This window comes from Schistocerca nitens, chromosome 5 (assembly GCF_023898315.1).
Source record: "Schistocerca nitens isolate TAMUIC-IGC-003100 chromosome 5, iqSchNite1.1, whole genome shotgun sequence".
NCBI classification, from domain to species: Eukaryota; Metazoa; Arthropoda; class Insecta; order Orthoptera; family Acrididae; genus Schistocerca; species Schistocerca nitens.
This window is the reverse complement of record NC_064618.1, coordinates 866,725,354-866,746,441: the sequence shown is the minus strand read 5'-3', so window position 1 is coordinate 866,746,441 and position 21,088 is coordinate 866,725,354. Positions and strand designations below refer to the sequence as shown.

The 21,088-nt window shown below is 43.8% G+C and overlaps 1 protein-coding gene across 1 annotated transcript in view; it reads left to right on the top strand.

The window, feature by feature from the left end:
* Nucleotides 1–20,192, top strand: part of LOC126260771 (dynein intermediate chain 3, ciliary-like) — a 176,215-nt gene extending 156,023 nt beyond the window's left edge. The window contains exons 6-7 of the mRNA XM_049958109.1: nucleotides 7,977–8,123; nucleotides 19,977–20,192. Coding sequence (XP_049814066.1) covers nucleotides 7,977–8,123; nucleotides 19,977–20,192 — 363 coding nt within the window. The remainder of the gene's footprint in view (nucleotides 1–7,976; nucleotides 8,124–19,976) is intronic.
* Nucleotides 20,193–21,088: the final 896 nt, after the last annotated feature.

Genomic DNA, 21,088 nt, shown 5'->3' with positions numbered 1-21,088 from the left:
TCCTCGTATTGATCACATGATAGGGGCTGCCGCTGGCAGTGCGACGATTGCCGCCAAATCTCCTGCAGTGTACACTGGACAAGGCCTCCAGAAAGGTGAAGTGGCACCCACGCCACTTGTGCAGATTTTCCAGCACCTCGGCATTACCTTTACCCCCACGGTCTCATGCACAGCGGCAACGAATTTCCGTCGCCTGTTACACATTATCCGCAATGACGTCCGCCAGAACCTGCTGCGCCTCCAGGACATACTTCAACGTGTTGAGTTTCTTAGTCATCATGTGGCATCCAAATTGGTCCACATCGCGCAAGTTCTCACTCTACCGACGGCGATTGGGCGCAACCTTCAGGCGGACTTTGGCTATTAGCTCATGGCTGGTTCCGTGTTGAAGTCCGTTATGAGACACTTTACCAGCCCCCACGGGATGGTCGCCTCGGGCTCGTCAATGTCCGTATGCGAGCTGCAGCCTTGTACATGAGTACCATGAGAAAACAGTGGACCGGGCAGGGTACATCTCTAACACGCAGCTTGCTTGAGGTCCTCCTGCCTGCTTCCACCTCACCACCGGTGTCTGTCGGCCATATCGTGCCTCATTTGTCTCATATTTTGACCTTTTTCGTGGACTACAGTTACATACGTAGCAGTCTCCCAGATACGCGCCCACCCAGGACTAAGGATTTTTACAGCCTGCTCCTGCGCTGTGTTCCCCGGAATGTGATGGAGACCAAACATCCCTCCATCCAGTGGCTCATAGTGTGGACTAACGTCCACCAGCCCTTCCTCCCTAAGGACGTCCAGGCACTGTGGTATCACATAGTCAACAGGAAAGCTGCCACGAAGCAGCGACCTCACAACATTGGCTCGTCAGATTCCCCTTTTTGTCTCGTTTGCCAGCACCTGGACACTGATGACCACCGTCTGGCGTTTCGTGCAGCAAATCATTGCCTGCTATCTCCGGGTGCCACCAGACACACTCGAACCTCGAATGTTTCTATACCCGCCACCAAATGTCATGCTATTACGTGGGTCAAAGGGTCGACAGTCGCTTATCTCTTTCATGATGGACCTAGATCCCGCCTCGACTTCTGGACCAATTTACGAATAGCCCATGCAGCTCTCGAAAACATGCCACGCTACCAAACATTATTTGCCGTTACCTTTGAAGTGTCGTTGTCAGACCTCCACTAAGTTGGGGGGGGGGGGGTGCCTGGAGCTGAGGGCACCTACATCCCCCTCCCCCCCCCCATGGCGGTGTCTGAGTTAAAGCCGCCTTTGATCGATTCTACCTCTGACCTCTGCGGATGGAAGAGCGCGTCGTAGATTGCGCGGATTTTATTTCTTTCTTTTTCTTTTTCTTTACGTTTCCTTTACCAAGCACTTATATCTTTTTCTCTGTCGCTGATGTATCCAAGTAAATAAACAACAACAAGGCCTTCCACTTCGGTTCATTCCTGTGTCTTCCATTTCCCTGTGCTCCACGGGCTCGGTGGTGGCATTAATCTGCCACGAAGTTTCATGAACACAGTATTTTACAGAGTCTTGATGCTCGAGAAATCAACTAATATACAAAGAATAACTTTATGTTCTCAAAATTAGCAGTAAGAAATGTATGAAATGTTACACTATAAAGTCAAACAAAGCAAATAATTACAATAATTTTATATCACAACACTGAAGATCTACACTATGTAATCAATGACTTACAAGTTCGTGGCGCCCTCCATCTGTAATGTTGGAATTCAGCATTTTGTTAGCCAACCCTTAGCCTTGATGACACTTTCCAGGCATACGTTCAATTGGGTGTTGGAAGGTTTCTTGGGGAATGGCAACCCATTCTTCACGGAATGCTGCACTGAGGAGTCGTATCGATGTCGATCGGTGAGGCCTGGCACGAAGTCGGCTTTCCAAAACATCCCAGAGGTTTTCTATAGGATTCCGGTCACGACTCTGTGCAGGCCAGTCCATTACAGGGATGTTATTGTCGTGTAACCACTCCGCCACAGGCCGTGCATTATGAACAGGGGCTCGATCGTAATGAAAGATGAAATCACCATCCCCGAATTACTCTTCAACAGTGGGAGGCAATAAGGTGCTTAAAACAGCCTGTGCTGTGACAGTGCCACGGAAAACAACAAAGGGTGTAAGTCCCCTCCATGTAAAACACGACCACACCATAACACCACCGCCTCCGAATTCTTCTGTTGGCACTACACACGCTGGCAGATGACGTTCACCGGGCATTCGCCATACCCACACCCTGCCATCGGGTCGCCACATTGTGTACCGTGCTTCGCCACTCCACACAATGTTTTTCCACTGTTCGATCGTCCAATGTTTACGCTCTTTACACCAAGCGAGGCGTCGTTTGGCATTTACCGGCGTGATGTGTGGCTTATGAGCAGCCGGTCGACCAAGAAATCCGAGTTTTCTCACCTCTCGCCTAACTGTCATAGTACTTGCAGTGGATTCTGACGCAGTTCGGAATTCCTGAGTGATGGTCTGAATAGATGTCTACCTATTACGCGTTACGACCCTCTTCAACTGTCGGCGATCTCTGTCAGTCAACAGACGAGGTCGGCCTGTACGCTTTTGTGCTGTACGTGTCCCTTCACGTTTCCACTTCACTGTCACATCGGATAGAGTTTATAAATTTAGAAAATACCCCCAACACTACTAAAACACAGACGAAACCTCCTTTTGTCTTTGACAAAGGGAGTAGAAATCCATGGGTACCAATTCCATCACATCATTTGGTTTAATACTTTGCATGTGAAGTCTTTATATATAATTGGCAACTTTGGCACTTTGATATTTATCATATGTTTCAACATGGCTATTCACCCTCTTTACCAAGTTGTCAACAATTACACAGTCTTAGTTTCCGTACACACTTTTTAGTACTTACATGTCGAGATTGAAACGAATGTAATGCATTATACCATCCATGTACTCATCAGTCCAGCACACCTTCCAGTCTTCCGAATTTTCGTCGCATCACATAAACAATATTGCACTGTGTACCTGCAATATTTTGTCAATTTATTATCACTGTGTTACTTACTTAAGCCCCTCTTTATTATAATCCATAAGTCATCCTGATTCTGATACCTTCAAAGATTTTTGCAGATACCATCAGTTTTCTTCTCTCCCTGAATTCCTTTTATATAAAACGATTTTACATGTTCCTCATTCATATCATGTCCTGCTTCATCGCTCTTTCCCATTGGCAGTCGCGCTAAGGCATTTGGTACCTTGTTCTGCGTACCCTTAACATGTACTATTTCAAACTGAAACTGTTTTAAAAACAATGCCCACCTCATTAATCGTCCATGAATTAGTCTATGTTTTTGAGAAATACAAGGGCTCTGTGATCAGCGCAAATGACGATTTTAATTCTCCGTATATAATCTCTGTACTTCTGGAATTCGCAAGCTAATGCCAGCCCTTCTCGCTCAGTCACACTCCAATTTTTCTCATGCCTAATTAATGATCCACTTGCAAAAGCTACATCATACTCAGCCAGCCTCCTAACAGTGTGTGGCGGAGAGATAATCTGCTACCACTACCTCATTCCCCCCTTCTATGTTCCACTCACAGATTGTGCATAAGTAGAATGATTGTCAGTAAGCCTCTGTATTAGCTCTAATTTCTCGAATTTTCTTGTCGTTCTATGATCTTCCTTTTCATCAACAAAATTCTGGAAAAATTTAACTCCACTGCTGTTCCCACTTGAGTCAGTCCGTAAACAAAATGGCCGACCGAGGTCAAGAGGTGTAAAATCCTCTCGTCCTTCGAAATCCCCTCAAGTTCTTCAAAAGCTTCCCACTATTTTTCTGCACGGGTAAAAACCAACTTAATGACTTGGTTAGATAGGGACTGCTGAAGGCCCACCTGGACTAAAAGTTCCTGTAATAATCACACAAACCCAGAAAGGACTATAGTTGCTTCTGATTTTTTGGAGATGGACACTCGTTAATTACTTTTATTTTCTCACAGTCAGCTCTAATACCAGTTCTGGACATGATTCGACCTACAAATTTTATCTGTTTTCTAATAAATTCACACTTTCTAGGCTTGAGGGTTATCCCTCTTTTCTTCAAGCTAGAACTACCTCATTCAGTAGGTTACAGTAGTCTTCCCAAGATTCAGTGGCAGTCAAAGTTCATCCACATATATGATTATTTTGGAACTCAGCTTCGATCCCAAAACTTGGTCTGATGCTATAAGCACTTTGACATGGACGAAATTTTCGCTGCCTGCATCCAGCTGGAAAGGAGAGGAAAGGCTGTAGCGTAAACGTGCTCACTACCGGTCTTTCACAGTGTTTTATGGAGTGAGGACACGCGCGACTTGCTATAGACGTCCGTCCGCGAATGGAGACTTTAAGCTCGGCGGCACACTTGGTGCTATTTAAGAGGAGCGGGCCATGTGCTGTCACCAGATTTTACCCTCTCTCTTCCCTTCATCCATAACAACACAGCCTCAAGAGTCCGCTGTACGAGCGCTCGTCACAGACGCCACAAGATACACGTTTGACACTCTGTCTTGAATAAGATGTAAACAAACAGAATAAAAGATTTCACTTTCATTTAAAATAAATAAATTTTATCCTCAAAATACTAATGCTTTTGTAAGGGTGACAATTACTCATGGGTGTCTGACCGTTTCTTGAGCGCCAAGGGATTACCTCTAATTGTGTCATCTTAAGGCGGGATTAATGACTTTCCAACGATATAACATTTTTCTTGGTACGAAACCAAGAAGTTTAATTTCCTGGGAGAGTGAGGCGAAACTTCCGAATGATGAGCCATCCGTCAGCACAGAAACGCCTCTCATCAATGCGCTTCTATTCCGTGATTTCTTTTTAGATCTACAAAATAGTAATATCACTGATTTAGTTTCATCAAGATGTAATATCCTGATGTCAAAAGTAGCGTAGTTTCATTTTTTTAAATGTTAAAGCTTCTAACTTCATTATTAATGAAGTTGCGAGGACGCATTACTGTTTGTTCCATGTTCGTCTAGGTGCAAACAGATAAATAATGTGAAACTTGCTGGCAGATGAAAACTGTGTGCCTGACGGAGACTCGAACTCGGGACCTTTGCCTTCGCCGGGCAAGTGCTCTGTTGTCTTTTTTATGTATTTTTTATTGATACCCTTTACACTACTGAGTAAACAAAACGGCCGCAAACAGAAAAGTTTTAACATTAAGAAACTAAAGTCAGAAGAAATACGGAGAGCATATCAGGCGGAAACAGAAGAGGGGATTAAGAATGATACCGACACATCAAATGAACATATAGAAATAATGTGGAAACAATGTAAGACTGCAATTCTCGAGGCAGCTGGGGAGGTTTTGGGACATGTACGGGCTAAAAGTAAGGCAGATTGGTTTGAAGAAGAATGTATGAGAAGAGGAGCGTAACATAGCACAAATGAAATAATTTCAGAGAAGAAGTAGAGCAAATCTGAATGAATATAATGATAAGCGCCGTATAGCTAAGAGGGTTTGCAGAAAGAAGAAAAGAGCACTAGTAAAGAAAAAATTGGAAGAAATTGAACGAGAAGAGAAGCAAGTACGTGAAATGTACCAAAAGATTAAAGAAGGAAAGGTTGCGTTTCAAGCCAGAACAAATACATGTAGAAATAAAGAAGGGGATTTGATAGGGGAGAGTAATAAAATAGTCGATAGATGGGCAGAATACTTCCAAGAGTTACTGAACCCAGAAGTAGAAGGATTAGAACAAGAAGAACTGGTGGAAATAACTTATTATGGACCAGAGTCATAGCACCAGAACCCATACTGGGAGAAGTGATACAAGCCATTAAGACCTTAAAAAATAATAGGGCACCTGGAGAAGATGAGATCCAGACGGAACTACTCAGATGTGTTGGGGAAGCATCGTGGAAAGCAATACATAAAGTAATACTGAACATTTGGCAGGAGGAGAGCATGCCAATGGGGTGGAAAACGGCTGTTATGTGCCCCATACATAAAAAAGGAGATGAATTAAACTGCCAGAATTACCGAGGAATATCCCTGCTAAATACTACACATAAAGTGTTCTCCAAGGTCCTAACTAGGGGGCTTACTCCCTGTGTGGAAGAGAGAATTGGAGACTATCAGAGTGGCTTTAGAAGAAATAGGTCAACAACTGACCAAATATTCACATTACTCATACTACTTGAAAAATGTTATGAATATCAAATAAACGTACATCAGCTTTATATCGATTTTAAAAAAGCGTAGCTTGCACAGGGTAGAGTAGCATGGAGAGCTGCATCAAACCAGTCTCAGGACTGAAGACCACAACAACAAACAACAACAACATGATAGCATCTCAAGAGTGACATTGCGGAACGTGATGGAAGAGGCAGGAATAGCTAAGAAGCTCCTTAAACTTACTATGATGACCCTCAGTGAAACCAGCTGTAAAGTAAAAATACAGGGCCAAATCTCCAGAGAACTGGAAGTGAAGAAGGGACTGAGACAGGGTGACAAAAACTCCTCACTGCTATTCAACCTCCGCCTAAAAAAGCCATTAGTCAGATAGACATAAATAGAGGAGGAACCATCTTTAATCGGTCACTGCAATACCTGCCCTATGCAGATGATGTGGCTTTACTTGCACAAAACAACACTGCACTGGCTGATGCCTATCAACAACTGGTAGTCAATGTCGAAATGACCAAATATATGGCAATGACCAACCAGCGCAAGCTACCAAATCTCAGGATAGCCGACAAGGAGTTTGAAAGGGTGAGAGACTTCAAGTACCTCAGATCGACTATCACAGAGACAAATGACATCAGCAGAGAGGTGAAAGCTAGAATAGCAGCAGGCGACAGATGCTACTTTGGCACACTACCCATGCTTTGGAGCTCACTTCTATCACGAAAATCTAAAATCCTCATTTACAAAACAATTATAAGACCAGTCGTTATGTGTGGTGCCGAGACATGGACCATGACTGCAAATGAGGAAAGGATCGTTAGCATTTGGGAGAGAAAGGTTCTGTGTAAAATATACGGCCCAATATACGATCAAGAAGGCTGGCACATCTTTTTGAAGAACCTGATATTGTCACTACCAATAAAATAAGAAGACTGCGATGGGTAGGACACATGGTCAGAATGGAGGAAGACAGAACATGTAAGAAGATTTTTGATGCCAAGACTGGAGGCAGAGACGGAAGTGATGTCCCAGAAAGAGGTGGATGGACGGAATTGAAGAAGACATGAGAAAGCTGGGTGTCTAGACGATGGAGACGGATAGCCATGGACCAGATAGAATGGCAGGATATTGTGGTGCAGGCCAAGGCCCTCCAAGGGCTGTAGAGCCTAGTAGTAGTAGTGGTAGATACCCTTCACAAATCTTTCTCTGACAAAATGTCTTTCGAAATTTCGTGGCAGATTAAAACGGTGTGCCGTACAGGGACTCGAACTTTGGTGTCATTGCGTTTCATAATTACCGACTGAGCCGTCCAAACGCGACTCACGACGCGCCCTTAGGGCCGTACTCGTGGTTCCGCCAGTACGTCGTCCCCTGCCGTAACAAAATGTCTTTGGCGGGTTAAAAACAATTTGAGATCAAACTGTTAGGCGCCTTACAAGAAATTCTCAAGCTCACAGGCGCACCAGAGTGCCGCTATTTTCGAGTCCTGAAACAAGCTTCAGTGTTTGGTTGTTTTATGGGAGATCATAAGTAAAAGTCGGGGCTACATCAAAACTATTCCTATACATCCTTTCACTACGCTCTGTCATATAATGTATGTTGCTTGTAGACAACGCATTTCTGGATTAGTTACTACAGCTTTTTAAGGAATTTTCTGCTGGAAAGATACTGTCATATACTGACGTATTTGTTGTGAAACCTCCAGCCATGGCTCTGTTTGCTCTGAAAAACGTATTTTAAACAATTAACTATTCTAAATACTTTTCAGAAATAGTAATAAAATTTTGTTGCCTTCGACAGGTTTGTGACGAAGCGCTTACGTGTCTCAGAGTGCATGACGAGGGCCTGCACGTTGCTGTGGGCAACTCTCTCGGGACAGTCAACCTGATCGAACTGTCTGAGAATTTAGCTGACGCGCCCAAGAAAGAAAGGGGAATTTTAGCTACCGTAAGTTTTTTATTGTAAGTTAATTAAGTAAATCATTATAACATTTGACATCTGGAAACTAAAAGAAAATATTTGAACTCTGCCTTATGTGTTCCGTACCTTGAGCGAACAAATATTTATTGAATAAAACTATTGTTGTGGCTTCACCGCAACTTATTTATTTTCCTCCCAAGTCCCAGACGTTTTCGAGACACTGCGTCCGCTTTCAGCTGTCTCTAGGGCATACTTCGGAACCACATCAGCATTAAGTCGTCTTCCGATACGATGTGATTCCAAAGTACGTCCAGCAGATAGTTGTATATGGACGCAAAATCTTCAGCTTGTCCTGTAATTTCACGGAGTAAATGGAATAACTTGTAGCGGAGGCATAAGGGTGGTTTATTCAGTGAATATCTACATTTTGGATATATTTACTGTAAGATTTCTATTACTATATGTATTGTAGTTAATTTGCATTGTGCGATATTTTGTTCTCGCGCCTCCAGAGTTACTGGCACTGTTACTTAAAACACTGCTCTGTGGCACAAAGAGCAGCAGAAGTTGCCGGTGGCCGCTTAGAGCCGTAGCAGTAGACTGCAGGTTCCGTCTGTCCGCAGGCGCCGCGCACGAGTGTCTTCTGCTAACTGATGCCCCTCACGGATGTAGTCGTCTTCCCAGCCGTCACTCATTCTGCACCATTAGTATATCTCAACTCCGAAGACAATAGCGTTGTCTACAGCGAAGGGTAGCTTGTAAAGATTTACACCATTCCCTTCACGTGCCGTAGTGAATAATCTGTCACACGCTCGAGTACCCTTTTATCACACGATCTGTGACTCTGATGAAAGATGAATAACAGTCAGATATCTGTTGAACAGGTAGAATCTCGTAAGATTTTTCCAGGCGAATCACAGTCCTCCACTTGGTCTCTGCACTGTTTCTCTACACATCTAAATGTGTACTCTCCAAGTCACTATAAAGAGCGTAACACAAGATAATTTATATTGCGTGTAGTATGATTCGTTTCCATTCGTTTCACGGATGGAGTGTGCGAAGAATGATTCGTCATAAGTCTGTATCCCCTTATAGGGGGATGTACACTACCTGACAAGCGAGTGAAGCACCCAGAAGAGACATTCGGATGTGAACGTAACTTGGGACGCTCACACACTGACATCGGACATGTAAAAGATTAGTGCTGCAAGTCTCTCTCAGACGTAGAGCTGCCAGCGGAGAGCATTTTTGCTTCTGGTGTTCAGGTGTCGTCACCAAGCGTGGGAGGGTTTACACGGGGCGTGAACGGCGTCAGCTGTCGAGCCATCACTGTGAAGGGCACGGAGATGCCACGTACTCGTACGAGACAACATTATCTGCACCAGACGGAGTCTGAAATAGCCTCGCTGTCGGTCTCCGTTTGGTCGCCTGGTTGAACCGGATCGAGGTTTGGATACACCACGTCTGAGCACCACGACCGAGGATCGCTGTACTGTGCATCAGTCTCATCGTAACCAACTCACACCTCCGTCTCCCAATCTGAGAACAGGTGATGGAGTCCCTCCAACGTTATGTATCATCCCACACCAGCAGGATTAGGTTATTACTGTGCCGTTACCACAACTACACGAATGGCTGCTTTTGCAGTGACTCGTGATTGGGAAGTATAGGTTGCTGATTAATGTCATCGCATTGTGTTCGGCGATGAATCGCAGTTCTGAACCACGCTGGATCACCATCATCGGTAAGTATGGGGCGACCTCGGGATGCGTTCCATTCTTCCAGTGTTTTGGAGAGGCGCAACGGTGTTACTACTGGCGTCATTTTTAAACAATGGCTTCCACTTTTTATGTGCTACAGTTCTTTTGTCAAATTATGAAAATTTCTTCGAAAATTAAGGTTTTTTTCAAATGTGTGAAAACATGTTCCAAGGTATAAATGGTCATGTAACTAGGAACAAATAGTTTATTCAGATTTAAACGCCTTGCAATCGAGAAAATCTTCTCTGTACCGTATTTAATCGTATATTTGGTACGTTATTACGCTACCAGACACCAACAATTAGTAAATGAAATCAAATAAAGCAGAAGAATGAACAAAAACCTATTGCAAGTTAAATACATGTTGTAATGGAAGATACTGGAATCCCATATTTTTATTTTCAAAACAGATAAATATGTTAAGACATTTAAAAAAGTTAGTTTGCAAATATGACAAATTATGTGATAAAAGACCTGCTTCTGTTTCAAGATATGCAATGGAGCACGGCTGATGATGTGCGGTATAATTGTCCATATATTATACAAATAGTTCTGAAAATATATAGCATTTTACCCATCATAAAATTCTATACTTGAGGAATTAGCAATACTTTCGAAATAGTTTGAATATGTTATACAGCACTTAAAAAAGTAGAACACGGAATATTAACAAATGCTGCACAAAACACAACTTCATGTCTAACAACAAAATTGTACTAAATGGCGGAAAATGCTTATGGCGGTCTCTACTGTGCATTCATTTACAAGATTCTAAAATCAGTCACTAGGCTGAAGTACAGACCAAAAAACACGCTGTGTTTCTGAGCGCACAACCCTCTAGGCACAGCACCCTCCCCTGCCCTTACACCATAGTCTGGAGGCACGACAGCAGTCCACGGTTCGATACGCCATGCTTTCCCTAAACTTCTTAAGTGAAACGCTGGTATGGTTCCTTTGAAAGGATAAGACCAGTTTCCTTGCCCATCCTTTCTGCCACATCTCTAACGCGTTCATTGTCTTCGGGATATAAAACCTCAAACTTCATACTATTCTTTTTTCCCGATATTTTAACCTTGCACACTGAACGTGAGGAATAATTCACGTCTAAACGATCCCTACGTAAAAAGCACAATTGTTACAAACTGAATCCACCGTTTCCCCCCTCCCCCCTCAAATCGATAGCCAAACCGTAAAGTAGGCTTAAATATTGTAATTCTCTTTTCACGCTTCGAATTCTATTTATTTATTTGTGCATCAGGCCTTGTTGGTACACAGAATGTACAGATGTTGGACATCATTTAACACAATATTGTTTCTATCATTTTACATCATTAATGTCTTATGGCTATGCTAATTATTATTGCTACATTACTTGTATTTGTTCAGCAGTTACACTGTTCCTATGGTTTCAGTGGATAAGACTGGTACATTATTATTCATACTGGCACATTATTATTTATCAAAATAATCTTGTGAACCCTGCTATGTTTTTTGTTGATTGAATATTACTGGACAGTTTCCTGAATATCATTTCTCCAAGGTGTGTAACTCCATTTTTGCAGAGCTTAGTTTTTGAATGGAGCATATGGAGATCCGTTTTTTGCCTTCTATTGTGAATTGTACATTTTCATTTTTGAGGAAGACTGCGGGATTTTCAGTCGCATACTGCTGTATGAATGCTATGGTTTCATATATTTGAAGGCATGGAAGCGGAAGGATTTGCAGTTTTCTGAAGAGTGGCTTGCAACATTTTCTGTGTTTGGCACCTTCTATGATTCTTAAGCTTGTGTCATCAGCAAACTGGTAAGCATTTTGACAGTGAATGTTTGTTTGTACATCATTTTCATATGGGAGGAACAGCACTGGTCCCAGTACTGGTCCTTGGGGAACACCGTGTAATCTCAGTAATGGCTTGTGATTTTGTTGCAGTCCACTGTTTGTTTACGTCCACAAAGGTACGACCTGACCCAGTCATTTGGTGTGCCTCTGATGCCTACTAGATTTAATTTCTGTAGGAGTGCTTCATGACCTAGAATACGAATTCTTTTGTCAAGTCAAAGCATGCGCCAGTGATATATTCGCCACTTTCTACTTTCTAGTAAATTTCGCTTAGGACACATCAGATAGCACTGTTGGTTCAACGGTTCTTCCTAAACCCCTGTTATGCTGTGGATAGGATTTACTCTTCACAATCTGTAATTATGTAACATTCAATATTTCACCGCAAGCACAATATGAGGCGCTCAAATAAAAAATGAGGTTTGATAAATCCACTTCTGGCAATCCCTTCGCCACGATAACATACACCTACCTATTTACTTCAGGTAAAATTTGTCAGCAGTGGTTGATTATATACTTCTATATTCCTCACGTCACCTGCATGGGGAATGGCCACAGATCTGTTGTTACTGCATGGTGTTATGGAAGATATTCAGCACAGAAAACCAAAAAAGATGATTCCATATTATTGCAAGAAGCCAAATTGAAAAATTCGATATGGAAGAAACTTGCTTATTATTTAATGGTAATGAGAGAAATCAAAGATATAATGTGTTGTTATGCGGGTAAAAAAATGTATTCACACACTGGACACAAAGCTTGTACTTTAAATTTGTTAAAACGTGAGTGTAAGACTGGACAAATTAGTATAATACTAAGAGAGACGTAAAAGTTCCTTGACGTTCCACCAAATCTGAAGGTAACTGTGGCAGAAAACTCACCAGTCTTGTTGTCAAAGACATTTTATCGTTGAAACGGATTTCTCTAGATGGCGCATTATCACCCTCCCGTAGTTAGGCAGCCGTTAACAGCACGACACACGTGACTGCATTACGAGTGATGGGATGCTGATGAATGGCATCGAATTGTGTTCAGTGATGAATTGCAGTTCTACACTGGCCCAGATGATCATCGTTGGCGGGTATGGCGAGGCCCAAGGCAGAAGTCCCATCATTCCGACGTTTTAGAGGGGCGAAGGCGGAGATACTCGTGGCGTCATGGCGTGGGTAGCTGTCCGGTATGACTTCAGGTCGCAGCCGGTAATGAATGACGGAACTCTGGCGTACAACGGTACACCACAGACAGCGTACATCCTCACATAATAAGGTCTCATGTGGTGACAGTAGGCTATCGTGGTGCCATTTTTCAACATAACATGCTCGTCTACATATGGCATGCATCTCTACGACCTCTACTTGAGTTGAGATCTTCTCAAGACCAGCAACGTCCTTAGATATTTTCCCGACGGAACATGTGTGGCACCAGTTCAGATGTGAACTCCGTCCCACTTTCAGTATCCGTGATATTAAGGACCAGTTAGAACAGCTGTATGCTAGCTTGCCTCGAGAGAGGATGCAGACAGCTTTTGTGGTACTCTCCCCAACCGTATCAGTGGACGCATCCACGCAAGATGAGGTGCAATGTCATACTGACAAGAGGTCTCATACTACCACATTATATGTAAATTTGAGTCGATTTTGTGATCACTCAATTGACATCACATACCCTCTCCACTAGCCAAGTTTCATTTCGTTTCCTGCTCCCGTCCTGGGTGCTTCGCTGTTTTTGCCTGGTGGTGTATGTCCCTACTAGCTCATCTTAACGGTGGTGTGGAGACAGACCCCAATGTGGAACCTCTCTCTACAACTGTCGAACAACAAGTAACTACTTAAATTTTTTGTATTGTGTGGTAGCTCTGACGCAGGCTACGAGCGCTCCTCGCTTGCTGTGTTACAAGATAAGTAATTAAGCTAGTAATTAACTATTTTTCTGTATATTCTATAGTATTTATGTGTATTAGTATGAGATAGGCTTGATAAATTGAAGGTTTCAGTTTTTATTTGCGTCTGAATAGGAAAAGCGGAGTATCTGTTTAGGACAGTTTCGCGTGTACGCAAAGTTTGTTTACATTCTTAACTGACGTTAAATACGCGGAATTATCAATTAAGTCAGTGTAAAATACTCAGTATTTACGTTTATTAGTGTCATTTAGACTCGATACATTGAAGGTAGCAGTTTTTATACGTTTTATTAGATCATTTTTCGCGTGTACAAACGTTTGTTTACATTATAAATACGAGGGTTAATCAGTTTAAGTTAGTGTACAATACTCAGTATTCACGTTTATTAGAGTCATTTAGACTGGATAATTTGGCAGTTTTTATACGTTTTATTAGGATTAGTGATACTGACAGTGAATTCTGACCTCACTTGTATATGTTTGACTAGCACAACCGCCGACCGTTAACAGTTAAGCAAACGTAAAATACGTGGTAAATTAGTATTACACTGCAATATCTGAGTAAATCAGTGTTATAATATAACTTCTGAGCCCTTCTTACATACGGTTTAGTTAGCAGAAAGCTAAAACTCACCTCGCCATCTGTTAAAATTCCTTAGCTTGTTGTGGACTTAAGTGATCGTGTACTGTAAGCTCATTGGTTCCTATAAAGTGGGGTTCGTATTTGTGCTTTACATTCTGAACTTTTATTGTTAGCTAAAGGTTTTGTCTTATACTTGCATCTGTCAGTGTACAATACTCAGTATTTACGTTTATTAGTGTCATTTAGACTCGATACATTGAAGGAAGCACTTTTTATAGATTTATTAGGTCATTTTGGCGTGTACGCAAACGTTTGTTTACATTATGAATACGAGGGATAATCAGTAGGTGTAGCTTACCGTAGGTTATTGTTTAATTCTTTAATGATATTCACTAGATAGCCCCTAGCAGTTTACTGTAGGTCACTGTTTTTTCTTTAGTATTCACTAGATAGCCCCTAGCATTGTTGAGTGTCCTGTTTGCTAACTGGAATGTAGCTGTTAACGTGGTGTGGCAATTGGTTTCCTTAAGTTTCTTATAGTAAATCGCATATTAGGTAGATGGATAGGGACTGTGTCTGTTGTGTGCAGATGCAGGAGGAGTTGGCCAAAGTCCAAACGCAGCTGGAAGCTTTGTTGGCCACAGTCAACAAATCTCCAGAGTGCCACCTTGAGGTGCGGTGGGGATGGGGTGCCTGGGGCAGCCTCTGCTGTACTAGATGTGCAGGGAGGGGGGGGGGAGGGGGATGTCACAGCTCTCTGTCACTGAGCCGACCTCTCAGGTGCGACTGAGCCTGCTGACCCTCTCTGATCTCAGTGTGGGTGGCGGACTGTCGCGAGGTCTCGAGCCTCAAGGCGAAGGCTGCAAGGGGGAGGACGCAGGCTCCTGCAAAATCCCATGCACTTTGCTAACAGATTCAGGGTGCTATCTGGTGCTGGGGGACAGGCTGAGCCGGCTCAGAATGCACCTTCTGCCATGATAGTGGCCGCTCCTTCAGCAAGGTTCGGACAGGCACGTGGGAGTAGGGGTTTGTTAGTTATTTGGAGCTCCAATGTTGGCGGGTCATGGAGACCCTCAGGAATATAGCGGCTATGGCGAAGAAGAAGTCCAACGTTCACTCAGTGTGCTTGCTGGGGGGCTTTGTCCGGGATATGGAAGAGGTTCTTCCAGCGGCTATCGATCGTGCAGGGTGCAGCCAGTTGCAGATTGTTGCACATGTCGGCACCAACGATGTCAGTCGTCGGGGTTCCAAGGAAACCATTGGACCTTTTCGACGGCTGGCTAAATTGGCGAAGGCGGTCTCCATCTCTCGAGGAGTGGAAGCCAAGCTGACGATCTGCAGCATCGTACCGAGGGTGGACTGGGGTCCTCTGGTTTGGAGTCGAGTGGAGAATCTAAACCAGAGGCTACGAAAATGGTTATAGATTCCTCGACCTACGCTATGGGGTGGAAGGTTGTAGGGGCGCCCCTCTAAAGATTAGGGGTGCACTACACACACAGGAAGCAGCTACATGGGTAGCAGAGTACTTGTGGCGTGCACATGGGGATTTTTTAAATTAGGATCCTCCCTACGGAAAACAAACCGTTGGCTTGAAAAATTATCTGTTCATGGCACTGATGTGGATGTGCCAACTGTAAAAATTGTTAGTTCGCCTAAACAGGTCATTTCAAAGGATTTAAATATGCTTAATCTCATGTTAGTAAATTGCCAAAGTGTCAGTAGCAAGATCTCCGAGCTACTCTCCGAAATAAACAGTAGCAATGCCGATATTTTATTAGGTACCGAAAGCTGGTTGAAACCAGACATAAATAGCAGTGAAATTTTGAACTCGGATTGCACAATGTTTAGGAACGATAGGACTGATGCTATGGGAGGTTGTGTGTTCATTGCAGTTAAAAGCTGTTTAAACGCAGTTGAGATCGATACTAGGTCGTACTGGGAAATAGTCTGGCTAAAGCTGTCAATCAGACAAGGATTGACCATCGTATTAAGATGTTTTTATAGACCACCAGCATCCGCAACAAACGTCGCAGAACGTTTCAGGGATAGTCTTGAGTACGTAGGAAATAAATATCCAAATTATCCATTAGTTGTAGGTGGAGACTTTAATCTGCATCCATTGACTGGGAAAATTACACGTTTATCACAGGAGGCAGAAGCAAAGACTCGTGTGAAGTTATTCTGGGAGCGCTCTCAACATACTACCTTCAGCAACTGGTTGAAAACCAACTCGAGATGGGAACATATTAGATATCTTGGCGACAAACAGACCTGATCTTTCTGAGGAAATTAATCTAGAAGAAGGTGTTAGTGACAATGAAGTCGTTGTGGCTTCTATGTCAGTGGAAGTTGCAAAAAAACCAAAGAAACAGCGAAGAGTTTTCTTGTTTGGGAAAGCAAATAAACGAGTCATTAATGAATATCTTCATGGTCAGCTCCAAGCATTCACCGCGGGAAAAAAAGATATTGAGCATCTTTGGTCGAAATTTAATGGTATTTTTCACCACGTGCCAGAGAAATATGTGCCTAGCAAAAATATAGGGGAGGGGAAGGATCCATCTTGGTTCAACAAACATATTAGGAAGTTGCTGAGAAAGCAGAGAATTTTGCACAGTCGTTTTAAACGTAGTCGGGACCCCCCTGACAAACAGAAATTATGCGAAATGAAAGCAGCTTCCTTTAACGAATTTGAAAGCAATATTTTATCTGTAGATTCTAAAAATAACCCCAAAATTTTTTTTGTCGTACGTAAAATCTATGAACGCTACAAATAATTCAATACCTTCTCTTGCTGACAATATGGGTAATGTAACGGATGATGATAAACAAAAGGCCGAAATTCTAAATCTAGGTTTCAAAACCTCGTTTACGGTAGAGGACTGCAGCACCATTCCTCCTTTCAATTGTCGAACAAACGAAAGGATGGCTGACATAGTGTTTAGTGTATCTGGGATTGTAAAACAGTTAAGATCCTTAGACGCCAGGAAGGGCATCTGGCGGAGACGGTATCCCCGTAAGATTTTATGTTGACTATGCTACAAATATAGCACCGTTCGTATCCATCATCTATGAAAGATCATTGGAACAGTGGAAAGTTCCACGGGACTGGAAGAATGCCCAGGTCATTGCAATGTATAAAAAGGGTAAATAATCGGATGCACAGAATTACCGGGCAATTCCACTGACATCGATTTGTTGTAGAATCATGGAACATATTTTGTGTTCAGACATAATGACCTTTCTAGACTGTGAGAAGCTCACCTGCAGAAACCAGCACGGTTTTAGGAAACGGCGGTCATGCGAGACACGGCTGGCCCTCTTTGTGCATGATATACAACAGGCTCTAGATACCGGCTCCCAGGTTGATGCCTTATTTCTCGACTTTCGAAAGGCGTTCGAATCAGTTCCGCACTGGCGCTTGCTAGAAAAAGTGTGGGCTTACGGTCTATCCGATGACATATGCGGTTGGATAGATAGTTTTCTAACAGACAGGGAGCAGTATGTCGTCCTGAACGGGGTGACTTCAACAGAAACAAGCGTATGTTCAGGTGTGCCCCAGGGCAGCGTAATAGGTCCGCTGCTTTTTACGATTTACATAAACGATCTTGTTGATGGTATTGAAGGCGGCATTAGACTGTTTGCCGATGATGCTGTAGTCTACAGGAAAGTAGCATCACACGAAAGCTGTGAAAAAATCAATGAGGATTTTCAGAAAATAAATGCGTGGTGTAATGACTGGCAGTTACCTCTCATTATTAGTAAGTGTAACCTAGTGCATATAACAAGAGCGAAAATCCCCATTAATGTACTAGTACAAAATAAATGCCCACTCTTTGGAAGCGATAACATCCGTCAAATATGTGGGTGTGACTATTCGAAATGATCTCAGATGGAATGATCAGATTACACAAGTAACAGGCAAGACGAACTGTAGATTGCGGTTTATTGGTGGAATCCTGCAGCGATGCAGTCCTTCAACAAAGGAAATAGCTTACAATTAGTTAGTTCGTCCAGTCTTAGAGTACTGTTCGTCCGTATGGGACCCTTACCGGTTAGGTCTGGTTCAAGAGGTTGATAGGGTCGAAAGAAGAGCGGCAAGATTTGTGGCTGGTACATGTAGACATCGCGAGGGCGTTACAAATCTCGTAGAATGTTTGAAGTGGGACACACTTGCAGATACACGGCGCGCTAAACGAAAGGGTTTGCTCACTAAATTCCGAAATCCGACCTTCGTCGTGGATGTAGAGCATACATTATTACCACCAACTTTCAAATCGCGAAATTGCAATTGAAAAATAAGGGAAATGAGAGCTCGTACTGAGGCGTTCAGACACTACGGGGGGGGGGGGGGGGGGGGGGATATGACTTTCGCGCTAATACTGCCCTCGCCCTCCGCCAAACACCGCTTGGTGGTTAGTGGAGTATATACGTAGATGTACGCGCTACACTTGAAGTATTATCCTTTTACTGTTATCTCTGAAAAAACTTTATAATCTCATTGTAATATTTCATTTTAATGGAATACAGTATGCTGTTCATAAGTAACTTAGACTGATCAGCCAGAGCAGTATGGCCACCTGAGTAACAGCCGGTGTGGCCGCCTCTGGCACGGATAACAGCGGCGACACGACACGACACGACACGGCGTGGAAGCAATGAGGCCGTGGTGCGTGGAAGCAATGAGGCCGTGGTGCGTCGCTGGAGGGAGTCAGCGTCACACCTGGACACACGAATCAACTGCTGGGGAGGGGGGCGATGAGCTCTGACTCGATGTTCAACCGCGCCCCAGATGTGGTCGACTGGGTTCAGATCTGGCGAGTTGGGGGGGGGGGGGGGGGCAGCAGTCAACTGGAGCTCGCCACTGTGTTCCTGGAACCACTCCATCACACTCCTCGCCTTGTAACACGGTACATTATCTTGCTGAAAAATGCCACTGCCGTTGGGAAACATGATCGTTATGAAGGGGTGTACGTGGTCTGCAACTAGTGTAGCATACTCCTTGGCCGTCACGGTGCCTTGCACGAGCTCCACTGGAGCCATGGACGCCCACGTGAATGTTTCCAAGAGCATTATGGAGCCGTCGCCAACTTGTCTCCGACCCACAGCTCAGGTGTCAAGTAGCTGTTCCCGTGGAAGACGACGGATTCGCTCTCTCCCATTGGCATGATGGAGAACGAATCCTGGTTCATCAGACCGTGCAATATTCTGCCACTGAGCCGACGTCCAGTGCCAATGGTCACGTGCCCATTTCAGTTGCCGACGTTATGGTGTTGACATCGGCACATGCATGGGTCGTTGGCTGTGGAGGGCCATCGTTAGGACAGTTGGGTGCACTGTGTGTTCAGACACACTTATATTCTGCCCAGTATTAAAATCTAATGTCAGTTCCGCCACAGCTCGCCACCTGTCAGTTTTACCTATCTGCCCAGCCTACAACATACAACATTTATAATGAGGGGTGGCCGCCTAACCCCACAATGTTTGGACGTGGTTTCACCTTAGTTTCACCGTGTGTTGAAGACAGTTTCCGAAGAGCTGCTGCCGAGCCTCTGGGCCATTATAATTGCCCTCAGTCAAACTCAGATAGATCGCGCGCCTTGCCTGTCCTACACGCGGACATCACGCTCATTGATACTACACGCACCGTACATGTGTCTGACTAGCAGTCATTGCTCGGCAGGTGACGCTGCTATCGCCTGGACTGGTTTATATTGATAGAAGGTCGGTGGCCATAATGTTCTGGCTGATGAGCGTATGTATTACATAAGTTCTCACTTTATAGCGCTGTTCACTGATAGATGCTGGAACGAGAATGCCATCGCGAGAAAATATTGGATGCCAAAGTACGTGAACAGAAGTTGAAACAGAAACTTAAAGGGAGGGAAGATGAATCAAGAATGTTGGTTGGAGCTGCTACTACTGCTGCTGAAGAAGCAAGAGTGGAAAAATCTGAAAAGAAGTTCTTCGAAATTATTGACACGGTAAATATTTATCTAAGCCATTTGAGTGCGTAATATAGAGTTCTTTGTGTTTTTTCTTGATAACATAGTGATGTACACTAAAGAGCCACAGAAACTGGTACACTTGCCTAATATCACGTAGGGCCCCCCGAGCTCGCACAAGTGCCGCAACACAACGTGGCATGGACTCGACTAATGTGTGAAGGGAACTGACACCGTGAATCACGCAGGGCTGTCCATAAGTCCGTAAGATACGAGGGGTGGAATCTCTTCTGAACAGCACGTTGCAAGGTATCCCAAATACGCTAAATAATGTTCATGTCTGTGGAGTTTGGTGGCCAGCGGAAGTGTTTAAACTCAGAAGTCTTCCTAGATCCACTCTGTAGCAATTCTGGACGTCTGGGATGTCGCATTGTCCTGCTGTAATTGCCCAAACTAGTCGGAATGCACAATGGACATGAATGGATACAGTTGATCAGACAGGATGGTTAGGTACGTGTCACCTGTCAGAGTCGTATCTAGACGTATCAGGGCTGCCATATCACTCCAACTGCAGCCGCCCCACACCAATACAGAGCCTCTACCAGCTTGAACAGTCCCCTGCTGACATGCAGGGTCAATGGATTCAAAAGGTTATGTCCATACCTGTACAAATACCTCCGCTCGGTACAATTTGAAACAAGACTCGCTCGACGATGCAACATGTTTCCAGTCATCAATAGTCCAAAGTCGGTGTTGATGGGCCCAGGCGAGGCGTAAAGCCTTGTGTCGCACAGTCGTCAAGAGAACACGAGTGGGCATTCGGCTCCGAAAGCCCATATCGATGTTTCGTTGAATGGTTCGCACGCTGACACTTGTTGATGGCCCAGCATTGAAATCTGCAGCAATTTACGGAAGGGTTCCACTTCTGTCTCGTTGAACAATTTTCTTCAGTCGTCGTTGGTCCCGTT